General features: G+C 43.8%; 1 protein-coding gene across 1 annotated transcript in view; it reads left to right on the top strand.

Annotated features, from left to right (window-relative positions):
* Nucleotides 1-14827, top strand: part of PLXNC1 (plexin C1) — a 374777-nt gene that overhangs the window by 297653 nt on the left and 62297 nt on the right. Inside the window, exon 23 of the mRNA XM_069764349.1 lies at nucleotides 12575-12678. Within this exon, the coding sequence (XP_069620450.1) occupies nucleotides 12575-12678 (104 nt within the window). The remainder of the gene's footprint in view (nucleotides 1-12574; nucleotides 12679-14827) is intronic.

The raw sequence follows: 14827 nt of genomic DNA, 5'->3' as shown, positions 1-14827 counted from the left end.
TGATAAATGGCAAATGAGCTTTAATGGGGATAAATGTAAGGTCGTGCACTTGGGTAGAAGTAATAAGATGTATAACTATGCGCTTAATTCTAAAACTCTGGGCAAACCGTCAATGAAAAAGACCAGGGTGTATGGGTGGATGACAAACTCATGTTCAGTGGCCAATGTCAAGCAGCTGCTACAAAGGCAAATAAAATAATGGGATGCATTAAAAGAGGCATAGATGCTCATGAGGAGAACATAATTTTACCTCTATACAAGTCACTAGTTCAACCACACTTAGAATACTGTGCACAGTTCTGGTCTCCGGTGTATAAGAAGGACATAGCTGAACTAGAGCGGGTGCAGAGAAGAGCGACCAAGGTTATTAGAGGACTGGGGGGTCTGCAATACCAAGATAGGTTATTACACTTGGGGCTATTTAGTTTGGAAAAACGAAGACTAAGGGGTGATCTTATTTTAATGTATATATATATGAGGGGACAGTACAAAGACCTTTCTGATGATCTTTTTAATCATAGACCTGAGACAGGGACAAGGGGGCATCCTCTACGTCTGGAGGAAAGAAGGTTTAGGCATAATAACAGATGCGGGTTCTTTACTGTAAGAGCAGTGAGACTTTGGAACTCTCTGCCGTATGATGTTGTAATGAGTGATTCATTAAGAGGGGATTGGATACCTTTCTTGAAAAGTATAATGTTGCAGGTTATATATACTAGATTCCTTGATAGGGCGTTGATCCAGGGAACTAGTCTGATTGCCGTATGTTGAGTCGGGAAGGGATTTTATTCCCCAAAGTGGAGCATACTAGTTGCCACATGGGTTTTTTTGCCTTCCTCTGGATCAGCATGTTAGGGCATGTTAGGTTAGGCTATGGTTTGAACTAGATGGACTTAAAGTCTTCCTTCAACCTTAATAACTATGTAAGATGGTGAACCTAAGGGCACGGGAACTGCAGAGGTGGAAGGAACGTCTGTGGGATAGAAGTTGTCAGAAGAGGCAGGGAGAGCTCAGGAAATGCAAATGAATTTGAACTGTGCTATATCAGTACTAGAACCCCTGTTTCCAAGTAAAGTTGAGCTGTTGCGAATGAACACAGAGTCTGGAATTGTTTGTGTGAACGATGACTCCAGAATATGAAATCAGATGGAACTCCAGAGCCTAGTGTGAGTGAGTTGCCCTGCCAGGGCCGTGGGGTACTCAGTACCAGGTCCTGCGTTCACAGGGGGATGTCACGGTGGCGACCCGGTCCGTGGCCCTGGGCGCCCATGTAAAAGGGAAGGCCTTTAAAGGGAATAAAGTTTATGTTCGTGATGCCACCTGTGAGGACCGACGCTGCTTTAAGGGGTTTTCTGGGGTGATGTTATGGCAGCTAGATGGTATTCCTTCCCATAGGTGAAGTATATCCCCAGGGCTCCCGGTGTGTAGATGGAAGATGGTGGGAAGTGCAGTAAAGAACGAGGACACAGGTTTGCAGTCTCTTTACCTTATTTACTGAAGACTTCAGCAGCTACAGTCCAGAGAACCAGATCACAGGGCAGGCAGAGTCCGGCCGGCTTGGAGGCAAGTTAGGAGTCCCCTTACCAAGGTGGAAATCAAAGCCTTCCTCTGGCGCCATGGTGTTGTAGTCCCTTACTGCCTATGGCTTCAGATAAGGTCCTCACAAATGTTCTCTCTCTGTCCCCGGTATAGGTTAGGACACGACCTGTATGACTGGTGACTTGAGACGGTTTATAGGGACTCTAGCATGCCCCAGGCTCTAAGGGTGTCACTGTGCCTCCTGGGTACTAAGGCGGACAGGTAACTTGGAGTTCAGCTGTCCTGCCGGTCTTTGATGTAAGTCGTAGAGGCCTTTACAACCTCGGTGTTCTGGCTACCGGTCTCTACACCCCAGAAGGAGGCAGCCCGCCCTTGGCTGGCCTCCCACTGGTGTTCCTCCCTGTACTTCACTCTCCTGCATGCTCACTGCAATATATTTGGCTTTCTGAATGTCTCTTTCCAGGAGCTGCAGCACTGTGGCCACACAGCTCCATAAACCCTCTTCTGCCTCAGACTGCTCCAGTCTGTTTCCTGGCAAGAACTGACTGACTTTCCCTACTGACTACCATATATTTGGGAAGTCACCTAGTGAATAGGATCAAAAGCTCCCCCTGGTGGCCTGAAGTGTGAACATGTTGCATGTTTGTGTTTACCTGGTGTCAGTTATCCCTTCTTGCCTCCAAACGTAACATCACCTCCCCCGTGAGGGAAGCAATGCTACTGTGATGACCAGGACCCTGGGGCGCCACACTCCCCCCCCCCCCCATTAAATCCAGTACTCCCGGACTGGGAAAAGAAGAACAACAATATTTTAGCAAAAAGACATACAATTTTTGGAATGCTATAAACATGTAAAACAAGTTAATATTATAAACTAAAGCTTCCCTTTATGGGAGGTTTGGACACTTAAACGTTACAAGAACTTATTTACATTGTGGGTCCAGTTTTAAGAATAGAGCAATTTAATAGAACAGCACATTAATTAACTAACTATGAAAAGCTATTACCCACTACGGGTATACTATCTCTTAAGTCTTCAAATGCAAAACAAACATCTTTATTCAAAGTGCAGAACTTTCCTAGCAACAGAGACTACTGGGGCGCCACATGAGTGTCCTACTTCACACATATTACACACAACAGATGGGACATTATGTTTCCTTTGTGGGGTGCAAGGGTATGGCAACACAACAGCTCCTTGCCACAACTACCACCCTGGCCACCTCACAAGAGTACTGTGCTAAAAGCCACTTTGTATATTCTTCACCCTAAGCCTATTTGATTGCCTTTAAGCTGCTATGTGTACTGTGTCCCCTCCACCTGTAGGAGTACTGTCTTTTTAGCTGATGTGTGTACTCTGCACCCTGCGCCTGTATGAGTACTGTGCCTTTCAGCCACTGTATATTCTGTGCACCCTCCACCTGTGGGAGCACTGTCCTTTAAGCCTCTGTGTGTACTCTGCAAACTCATCTTAGAGAGTACTGTGCTAAAAGCTGCTGAGTGTACTCTGCACCCTCCTCCTGTGGAAATACTGTGCCTTTAAGGTGCTGTGTGTACTACTTTGCCTCCTCCACCTGTGTGAGTATTAAGCCACTGTGTATGCTCTGCATTCTCTGCCTGTGTGAGTACTGTCCTTAAAGCTAAAGAGTATAGTCTGCACCCTATGCCTGTGGGGGTACTGTCCTTTAAGCCACTGTATATACTGTGCACCCTCCACCTTAACAGTAAAAAGAAAGCATTTGCACTACTAAAGCAGGATGGCACCATTGAAGCTCTAAAAAACTATAGGGAGAAAAATACTTTATCTAAAAAACTAATTAAAGCTGCCAAAAAGGAAACAGAGAAGCACATTGCTAAGGAGAGTAAAACTAATCCCAAACTGTTCTTCAACTATATCAATAGTAAAAGAATAAAAACTGAAAATGTAGGCCCCTTAAAAAATAGTGAGGAAAGAATGGTTGTAGATGACGAGGAAAAAGCTAACATATTAAACACCTTCTTCTCCACGGTATTCACGGTGGAAAATGAAATGCTAGGTGAAATCCCAAGAAATAATGAAAATACTATATTAAGGGTCACCAATCTAACCCAAGAAGAGGTGCGAAACCGGCTAAATAAGATTAAAATAGATAAATCTCCGGGTCCGGATGGCATACACCCACGAGTACTAAGAGAACTAAGTAATGTAATAGATAAACCATTATTTCTTATTTTTAGGGACTCTATAGCGACAGGGTCTGTTCCGCAGGATTGGCGCCTAGCAAATGTGGTGCCAATATTCAAAAAGGGCTCTAAAAGTGAACCTGGAAATTATAGGCCAGTAAGTCTAACCTCTATTGTTGGTAAAATATTTGAAGGGTTTCTGAGGGATGATATTCTGGATTATCTCAATGAGAATAACTGTTTAACTCCATATCAGCATGGGTTTATGAGAAATCGCTCCTGTCAAACCAATCTAATCAGTTTTTATGAAGAGGTAAGCTATAGACTGGACCACGGTGAGTCATTGGACGTGGTATATCTCGATTTTTCCAAAGCGTTTGTGTACCAAGAGGTTGGTACACAAAATGAGAATGCTTGGTCTGGGGGAAAATGTGTGTAAATGGGTTAGTAACTGGCTTAGTGATAGAAAGCAGAGGGTGGTTATAAATGGTATAGTCTCTAACTGGGTCGCTGTGACCAGTGGGGTACCGCAGGGGTCAGTATTGGGACCTGTTCTCTTCAACATATTCATTAATGATCTGGTAGAAGGTTTACACAGTAAAATATCGATATTTGCAGATGATACAAAACTATGTAAAGCAGTTAATACAAGAGAAGATAGTATTCTGCTACAGATGGATCTGGATAAGTTGGAAACTTGGGCTGAAAGGTGGCAGATGAGGTTTAACAATGATAAATGTAAGGTTATACACATGGGAAGAAGGAATCAATATCACCATTACACACTGAATGGGAAACCACTGTGTAAATCTGACAGGGAGAAGGACTTGGGGATCCTAGTTAATGATAAACTTACCTGGAGCAGCCAGTGCCAGGCAGCAGCTGCCAAGGCAAACAGGATCATGGGGTGCATTAAAAGAGGTCTGGATACACATGATGAGAGCATTATACTGCCTCTGTACAAATCCCTAGTTAGACCGCACATGGAGTACTGTGTCCAGTTTTGGGCACCGGTGCTCAGGAAGGATATAATGGAACTAGAGAGAGTACAAAGGAGGGCAACAAAATTAATAAAGGGGATGGGAGAACTACAATACCCAGATAGATTAGCGAAATTAGGATTATTTAGTCTAGAAAAAAGACGACTGAGGGGCGATCTAATAACCATGTATAAGTATATAAGGGGACAATACAAATATCTCGCTGAGGATCTGTTTATACCAAGGAAGGTGACGGGCACAAGGGGGCATTCTTTGCGTCTGGAGGAGAGAAGGTTTTTCCACCAACATAGAAGAGGATTCTTTACTGTTAGGGCAGTGAGAATCTGGAATTGCTTGCCTGAGGAGGTGGTGATGGCGAACTCAGTCGAGGGGTTCAAGAGAGGCCTGGATGTCTTCCTGGAGCAGAACAATATTGTATCATACAATTAGGTTCTGTAGAAGGACGTAGATCTGGGGATTTATTATGATGGAATATAGGCTGAACTGGATGGACAAATGTCTTTTTTCGGCCTTACTAACTATGTTACTATGTTACTATGTTACCTGTGGGAGCACTGTCCTTTAAGCCTCTGTGTGTACTCAGCAAACTCGTCTTAGAGAGTACTGTGCTAAAAGCTGCTGAATGTACTCTGCACCCTCCGCCTGTGGGAATACTGTGCCTTTAAGCTCTGTGTGTACTACTTTGCCTCCTCCACCTGTGTGAGTACTGTTCTTTAAGCCACTGTGTATGCTCTGCATTCTCTGCCTGTGTGAGTACTGTCCTTAGAGCTACAGTGTATAGTCTGCACCTTACGCCTGTGGGAGTACTGTCCTTTAAGCCGCTGTGTCAACTCTGCATCCTTGGCTTGTGGGAGTACTGTCCTTTATGATGTCATGTATATTGTGCACCCTTCGCCTGCGGGAGTACTGTCCTTTAAGCCACTGAGTATACTCTGCATCCTCCGCCTGTAGGAGTACAGTCCTTTAAGCCGGTGTGTGCACTCTGCATCCTCTGCCTGTGGGAGTGCTGTCCTTTAAGCCGCTGGATGTATTGTGCAAACTTGTCTGTGAGAGTACTGTGCTCAAAACCGTTGTGTGTATACTCTGCACACTCCGTCTGTGGGAGTACTCTGCATGTAAGCATCTGTGTGTTCTCTGCCCCCTCCATCTGTGGAAGTATTGTCCTTTTAGCTGCTGAGTATACTCTGTACTCTCAACCTGTGGTAGTACTGTCCTTTAAACCGCTGCATATACTATACACCCTCCTCCTGGTTGATTGCCTTAAAGCTGCTGTGTGTACTCCCGCCCACCTGTAGGAATATTGTCCTTTTAGCTGCTGTGTATACTCTGCACCCTCCGCCTATGTGAGTAATGTCCTTTAAGCTGCTGTGTATGCTCTGCATTTTCTGCCTGTGGGAGTACTGTCCTTAAAGCTACAGTATATATTCTGCACCCTTTGCCTGTGGGAGTACTGTCCATCAACCTGCAATGTATACTGTGCACCCTCCACCTGTGGGAGTACTGTCCTTTAAGCCTCTGTGTGTACTCTGCAAACTCGTCTTAGAGAGTACTGTGCTAAAAGCTACTGCACGTCCTCTGCACCCTACACCTGTGAGAATAGTGTGCATTTACGCTGCTGTGTGTACTATTTTGCCTCCTCCAACTGTGGGAGTACTGTTCTTTAAGGCACTGCATATGCTCTGCATTCTCCGCCTGTGTGAGTACTGTTCTTAAAGCTACAGTGTATAGTCTGCACCCTACGCCTGTGGAAGTACTGTCCTTTAAATCGCTGTGTCAACTCTGCATCCTAGGCATGTGGCAGTACTGTCCTTTAAGATGTTGTGTATATTGTGTACTCTTCACCTGTAGGAGTACTGTCCTTTAAGCCACTGAGTATACTCTGCATCCTCTGCCTGTAGAAGTACAGTCCTTTAAGCCAGTGTGTGCACTCTGCATCCTCCGCCTGTGGGAGTACTGTCCATCAACCTGCAATGTATACTGTGCACCCTCCACCTGTGGGAGTACTGTCCTTTAAGCCTCTGTGTGTACTCTGCAAACTCGTCTTAGAGAGTACTGTGCTAAAAGCTACTGCACGTCCTCTGCACCCTACACCTGTGAGAATAGTGTGCATTTACGCTGCTGTGTGTACTATTTTGCCTCCTCCAACTGTGGGAGTACTGTTCTTTAAGGCACTGCATATGCTCTGCATTCTCCGCCTGTGTGAGTACTGTTCTTAAAGCTACAGTGTATAGTCTGCACCCTACGCCTGTGGAAGTACTGTCCTTTAAATCGCTGTGTCAACTCTGCATCCTAGGCATGTGGCAGTACTGTCCTTTAAGATGTTGTGTATATTGTGTACTCTTCACCTGTAGGAGTACTGTCCTTTAAGCCACTGAGTATACTCTGCATCCTCTGCCTGTAGAAGTACAGTCCTTTAAGCCAGTGTGTGCACTCTGCATCCTCCGCCTGTGGGAGTGCTGTCCTTTAAGCCGCTATGTATACTGTGCACCTTCCACCTGTGGGAGTACTGTCCTTTAAGCCTATGAATGTACTCTGCAAACCCGTCTATGAGAGTAATGTGCTAAAAGCTGCTGTGTGTACTGTGCACCCTCCGCCTGTGGGAGTACTGTGCCTTTAAGCTGCTGTGTGTACTATTTGGCCCCCTCCGCCTGTAGGGGTACTGTTATTTAAGCTGCTGTGTATGCTCTGTATCCTCCGCCTGTGGGAGTACTGTCCTTAAAGCTACAGTGTATAATCTGCACCCTCCGCCTGTGGAAGTACTGTCCTTCAAGCTGCTGTGTATACTGTGCATCCTCCGCCTGTGGGAGTACTGTCCTTTAAGTCTCTGGATGTACTGTTCAAACTTGTATGTGAGAGTATTGTGCTCAAAACCGCTGTGTGTGTACTCTGCACCCTCCGCCTGTGGGAGAACTGTGCCTTTAAGCTGCTATGTGAACTTTGCCCCTCCATCTGTGGGAGTACTGTCCTTTTAGCTGCTGAGTATACTCTGTACCCTCCGCCTGCAGGAGTACTGTCCTTAAAGGGACCCTGTCACCCCCAAAATCGATGGTAAGGTAAGCTCACCGTCATCAGGGGCTGATCTACAGCATTCTGTAATGGTCTTCACGCCGCGGCTCTGGCGCAGGTGTACTTTGTCTGTCCTGTTGAGGGCAGAAGAAAGTACTGCAGTGCGCAGGTGCCGGGCCTCTCTGACCTTTCTGGCACCTGCGCACTGCAGTACTGTCCTCTGCCCTCAACAGTGCAGACAAAGTACGCCTGCGCCGGAGCCGCGGCATGAAGACCAAAAGAGGACATCATCTGATGAAGATGGGAGGTGCCGGAGCGGATCTGAGACACCCATTTGACCAGACCGCAGCGGGACCGCCCCTGGGTGAGTATAATCTAACCTCTTTTTCTCCTCTTTCAGGTTACATCGGCGGCTTATCTACAGTATTACAGAATGCTGTAGATAAGCCCTTGATGACGGTGAGCTTACCTCACCATTGATTTTGGGGGTGACAGGTTCCCTTTAAAGCTAAGTGTATACTGTGCATTATCCGCCTGTGGGACTACTGTCCTTCAAGCCGCTGTGTATACTCTGCACACTCCACCCATGGGAGTACTGTCCTTTAAGCCACTGGATGTACTGTGCAAACCCGTCTCTGAGAGTACTCTGTTCAAAACAGCTGTGTGTGTACTCTGCGCCCTCTGCCTTTGGGAGTACAGTGCTTTTAAGCTGCTGTGTGTACTCTGTCCCCTCCATCTGTGTGGCAGTACTGTCTTTTTAGCTGCTGAGTATACTTTGTACATTCCGCCTGTGGGAGTACTGTCCTTTAAGCCACTGAATATACTCTACACCCTGCGCCTGTGGGAGTACTGTCTTTTAAGCCGCTCTGTATTCTGTGCACCCTCTACCTGTGGGAGTACTGTCCTTTAAGCCTCTGTGTGTACTCTCTAAACTTGTTTATGAGAGTACTGTGCTAAAAGCTACTGTGTGTATTCTGCACCCTCCACCTGAAAGAGTACTGTGCCTTTAAGCTCTTGTGTGTACTACTCTGCCCCTCCGCTTGTGGGAGTACTGTCATTTAAGCTGCTGTGTGTATTCTGCACCCCCCCCCACCTGTGGAAGTACTGGTAATTAAAGCAATTGTGTGTTTTCTAGTAGTCTGATAAGTAAATAGTTGGTATCAGTCATCTCGTTGCTATTAGTAGGCCCCAAAAGTAATTTTTCATGCCTGGTATGCTTTTTGATCTTCTGTTGCAAATCATTATTTTATATCAGCTGTCTCAATGCAATTTCTAGGCCCCAAAAAGATTTTTTATGGACTGGTGTGTATTTTTATTATTCTGGGAAATAAAAAATTTGCATTAGCCATCTCATTGCAATTTCTAGGCCCCAAAAATAATATTTCACTATCAGTGTGTATTTTCTAGTTGTCTGGGAAATCAATAATTTGCATTAGACCAACTCATTGCCATTAGTAGTCCAAATAAATATTTTTTCAGGAATGGTATCTGTTTTCTATTAGTCTTTGAAATAAATAATGGGCATCAGCTGTCTCACAGCCATTAGTAAGCCAAAGAAATAATTTTTCAGATCCACTGTTTTTTTTCTATTAGTCTGTGAAAAAAAATTATTGTCATCAGCAATGTTGTGGCCATTTCTAGGCCAAATAAATGCATTTTCTTGCCCGGTGTGTATTTTTTAGTAGTCTGTGAAATAAACAATTGACATAAGCTGGCTCATTGCCGTTTCTAGGCCAAAGCAATAATTTTACCATACTGCTGTGTCCACTCTGCAGCGTTTTTTTGAGTAGTGTATGTAACAAATTAATGTTCCTTATTTTTCGGACTATAAGATGCTTCGGGCAATAAGACGAAGCTATGTTTTAGAGGAGGAAATTTGAAAAAAAATTGAAGCAAAAAGTGTGGTCAATTCTGTAATTAATATCCCCTATCTTGGTATTTATGGTCTCCTCATCCCCATCCTGGTATGCATGGCCCCTTCATCCCTATCCTGGTAGGCATGTGTTATGACCTGGTGGTTAGGAGCACCCGGAATGACCTGATAGTTAAACCTCATACAGGACGAGCTCTGGGATGTGGGAGCTCTGCTGACCGCAAGCCCTAATCCTATCACACACACTAGAAATAGCCGTGGAGTGCTCCTGACCAGACCTAGGCGCCTCGTCACAGCTTAAGAACTATCTAGCCCTAGAGATAGAAAATAAAGCCTACCTTGCCTCAGAGAAATTCCCCAAAGGTAAAGGAAGCCCCCCACATATATTGACTGTGAGTAAAGATGAAAGTCACAAACGCAGAAATGAAACAGGTTTCAGCAAAGGGAGGCCAGACTTACTAAATAGACAGAGGATAGGAAAGGTAACTTTGCGATCAGCACAAAAACCTACAAAAGACCACGCAGAGTGTGCAAAAAAGACCTCCGCACCGACTCACGGTGCGGAGGGGCCACTCTGCATCCCAGAGCTTCCAGCTAGCAAGACAAAATCATGAAAACCAGCTGGACAAGAAAACAGAGAACAAAATAAGACTATAATGAACTTAGCTTCTGCAGGAGAAGGCAGGTCACCAGAGAGATCCAGGAGCGAACTGAACGAATGCAAAAACATTGACAGCTGCCATGGAGTAACGATCTGAGAGGAGTTAAATAGAGCAGCCAACCAAAGGATAAACCATGTCACCTGTGTAAGGAACCTCAGAAGCAGCAGCTTCACTCATAGCCACCAGAGGGAGCCCATAGACAAAACTCGCCGAAGTACCATTCACGACCACAGGAGGGAGTTCGACAACAGAATTCACAACAGGCATGGCTCCCTCATCTCCATCCTGGCATACACGGCCCCCTCATTCCTATCCTGGTATCCACTGCCCCCTAATCCCTATCCTGGTATGCATGGTCCCCCTTATCCCTATCCTGGAATGCATAGTCCCCTCATCCCTATCCTGGTATGCAGAGCCCCCATCTCTGTTCTGTATGCATGGCCCCATCCTTATCCTGGTATGATTGGCCCCCATCAGAAAAACATAAAAAAAATAAACCATTATACTTACCTTCATGTGCTCCCTCGCAGTGTCTTGCTCCCATGCCAGCAGCTGATTTATGCTTGAAAGCAGCGCATGGCAGGGACGTCATGCGCTTCTTACAAGCCAAGGACAGCTGCCAGAATACTCACACCATGACTATATGCATGGAGAGCAGTGAATATTCATGGCCCTTTAAAGGAACCTGTCACCAGGCTTGGCCGATACGAGATACGGCTACCGCCTTTCAGGGATTATTTACAGCATATAGCATTCTATAATGCTTTAGATAAGCCCCCGATCCGACCTGCAAGAGAAGAAAAATAACTTTTATTATGCTCACCTTGCAGGGCGGTCCGGTCTGATGGGTGTTGCAGGGCCTGGTCCATTTTCTTGTGATGCCGCCCTACTGCTTGCTTCATGGCTTCCTGGTATCGCGCTTCTGCACAGGCGTACTTATCTGCCCTGTTGAGGGCAGAGCAAAGTACTGCAGTGCAAAGGTGCTGGGCCTCTCTGAGCTTTCCAAGCACCTTGCACACTGCAGTACTTTGCTCTGCCCTCAAAAGAAAGATCGAAGGTTCCAGACCAAGACCTGCAACTTTCATCGGACCAGACCACCCTGCAGCACAGATTCATCTCAACTAAAAGTCTAAATCCTTACATCAGGAATAGAACAGTAATTTATACAATATTTCATAACTTTCCCAAATTCTTATTAAAAAATATACATCACATGCTGCAGTGAACTTCTGTGCCCAATTTATTAGATATTTTAGGAGTTGAACTCAGTCCATTTTATACCGACTCCACCAAAATAGACACCTACTCTTACTCCATGACTCCAACTCCACAGCCCTGGTAGCCCTTCTACCACATCTTTTCTCTCTCTGCAGCAGCTATGCCACCACCAGTAGCAACACAGCAACATCCCCTATTTGATGCTCTCCTCCTATTCCACATCCACCTGCACCTCAACCTTTTCCTCCACTTGGACCTCCGCCTCCTGGTTCTACTTTATTAGTTTTTTATTCTATGTTGTTTTAGGTCAGTTCCCTAACTAAAGCAAAAAAACCCTACTAAAACAAAGTTGTATACCTTTTCCTCTGACACTTCCACCTACACCGCCACGGTCACCTCTTCCTCTTGGACCTCTGCCTCCTGGGTTAAAATTATTATTTTTTGTTTTCTATATTCTGTCTTTTTTTAAATAATTTCCCTAGCCACATTTGTTTGCAGGGCAATTGAATTGCTCTTACCCATGTTTAGCTTCCTTTGGCAGCCCCCTAGCCCTAACTATGATAATTTTACAGCCATTTTAAAGTACCGCGGTTTGGGTCCTCACGCATCCAAGGTCGGACTTGGTGAGGCACATAGTCACAGCCCACCAGGCATTCCTAAAATCATGGTACAGTGGTTCCACTACCCAATCAGTTACAAATAGATAATAAAATATTTACAAATATGTGAGGGGTGTATTCACTTTTATGGTTTACTGTAAATGCCTACCTGTACCAAACGCTGTCATCACTCAATAAAAAAGGTGGAAAATATGTTGCCGACCAGCTTCTTTTACGCTACTGGAAGGTGATACACCATTATACACCATTTTTCTTAATGAGTGGACCTCCATACATATGATGTTCATGCTCAATACAGTATTTTCTAAAGCAGTTATTCCAGAACTGTTGTGACTGTATTCATAAATGACCCAGATAATGCTTTAGACCTGATTAATCTGCTTTTCCTTCTATTTTAGTGTTACACAATATAACTGTAAAAAAAAAAAGTGGTTACGGTACATCATTGACAATTCAGATTTTTTTTCTCTTTTGTTTCATTTCCATTGCCAGAGCTTCACCATGGTCAGACTTTTAAGGAACTCTTGGACATAGATTCTTCTAATGTGATGAAGGAGAATAATATTATAACGTTAAACACCATAAAACATTATGAGGTAATCTGATTTACAAATCAGTCTTCAACAAATACAGTAACAGAAAATATTAGCATTTTTCTAAAATTCTAAATGATTAAAAATTAAATATTGTAATTTATAACAACTGGCTTAATGATTTATCCTGTTGTATCCACTAAAAACAATTTGTCCAGTGTGAAACTAGTTATAAAAGAATATTTCAGGCCTGACTCAATACTGAAGAAAACAACTGATTTGGGAGGTTTTGTTTCCTAACATGCTTACGTTTTGCCAATTTAGTAATATTTTAAGTTTACATTATTTATTTTCAAAAATGAAATGTCAGTGGTTTTATGGTTTAGGGTGTAACTTTACGTCTTTAGAAAATTTTCATTTTTCTCTTCCGAGAATGAAAAGAGAAGTAGCTGGAAACAAGGTTAGCTTCATTAGACCTAAAATAGCTAAGAGGAAGTAGCTTCTTCCAAACCAACAGTTGAAACAAATGTGAATAGTTATTAAATTTAGTTATCATAGAACACTGCCGAGCATATAGGTTTAGGTGTGATTTAATAAGCTTTATTTATTAAGCTTTATTAATTAAACGTATTATGTTTAGGAGGTTCCTGAAAATGTATTTAATGGTTTTAATAGCTGCTAAATACATTCCAGTAGTGCAAAATTTCTTTGTGAGAGTTCATGTTTCCAAGCTGATACCATTTTGTAAAGTAAACAGCACATCAGAGGCTCTTCAAGCTGAATGTAGTTATACACCAGGTAAAATCGAATTGATCTTTTTATATTATGGAGCAGCTTCCGTAGGAAAATGGAGAGGAGGATAGAAGCAGCAGTTCATGTGAATCCTACAGCCTTCTCACAGTGGAATGGTTTGTGCTGTTTCTGTGCAGGATATACAGGAAAGATATATATATATATATATATATATATATATATATATATATATGTATACAGTTAGGGCCAGAAATATTTGGACAGTGACACAAGTTTTGTTATTTTAGCTATTTACAAAAACATGTTCAGAAATACAATTATATATATATAATATGGGCTGAAAGTGCACACTCCCAGCTGCAATATGATAGTTTCCACATCCAAATCGGAGAAAGGGTTTAGGAATCATAGCTCTGTAATGCATAGCGTCCTCTTTTTCAAGGGACCAAAAGTAATTGGACAATGGACTCTAAGGGCTGCAATTAACTCTGAAGGCGTCTCCCTCGTTAACCTGTAATCAATGAAGTAGTTAAAAGGTCAGGGGTGGATTCCAGGTGTGTGGTTTTGCATTTGGAAGCTGTTGCTGTGAGCAGACAACATGCGGTCAAAGGAACTCTCAATTGAGGTGAAGCAGAACATCCTGAGGCTGAAAAAAAAGAAAAAATCCATCAGAGAGATAGCAGACATGCTTGGAGTAGCAAAATCAACAGTTGGGTACATTCTGAGAAAAAAGGAATTGACTGGTGAGCTTGGGAACTCAAAAAGGCCTGGGCGTCCACGGATGACAACAGTGGTGGATGATCGCCGCATACTTAATTTGGTGAAGAAGAACCCATTCACAACATCAACTGAAGTCCAGAACACTCTCAGTGAAGTAGGTGTATCTGTCTCTAAGTCAACAGTAAAGAGAAGACTCCATGACCGTAAATACAAAGGGTTCACATCTAGATGCAAACCATTCATCAATACCAAAAATAGACAGGCCAGAGTTAAATTTGCAGAAAAACACCTCAAGAAGTCAGCTCAGTTCTGGAAAAGTATTCTATGGACAGATGAGACAAAGATCAACCTGTACCAGAATGATGGGAAGAAAAAAGTTTGGAGAAGAAAGGGAACGGCACATGATCCAAGGCACACCACATCCTCTGTAAAACATGGTGGAGGCAACGTGATGGCATGGCATGCATGGCTTTCAATGGCACTGGGTCACTTGTGTTTATTGATGACATAAGAGCAGACGAGTAGCCGGATGAATTCTGAAGTGTACCGGGATATACTTTCAGCCCAGATTCAGCCAAATGCTGCAAAGTTGATTGGACGGCGCTTCATAGTACAGATGGACAATGACCCCAAGCATACATCCAAAGCTACCCAGGAGTTCATGAGTGCCAAAAAGTGGAACATTCTGCAATGGCCAAGTCAATCTCCAGATCTAAACCCAATTGAGCATGCATTTCAC

This window comes from Ranitomeya imitator, chromosome 4, assembly GCF_032444005.1.
Source record: "Ranitomeya imitator isolate aRanImi1 chromosome 4, aRanImi1.pri, whole genome shotgun sequence".
NCBI lineage: Eukaryota > Metazoa > Chordata > Amphibia > Anura > Dendrobatidae > Ranitomeya > Ranitomeya imitator.
The sequence above is the reverse complement of the archived record's forward strand: the minus strand, read 5'-3'. Positions and strand labels throughout refer to the sequence as shown.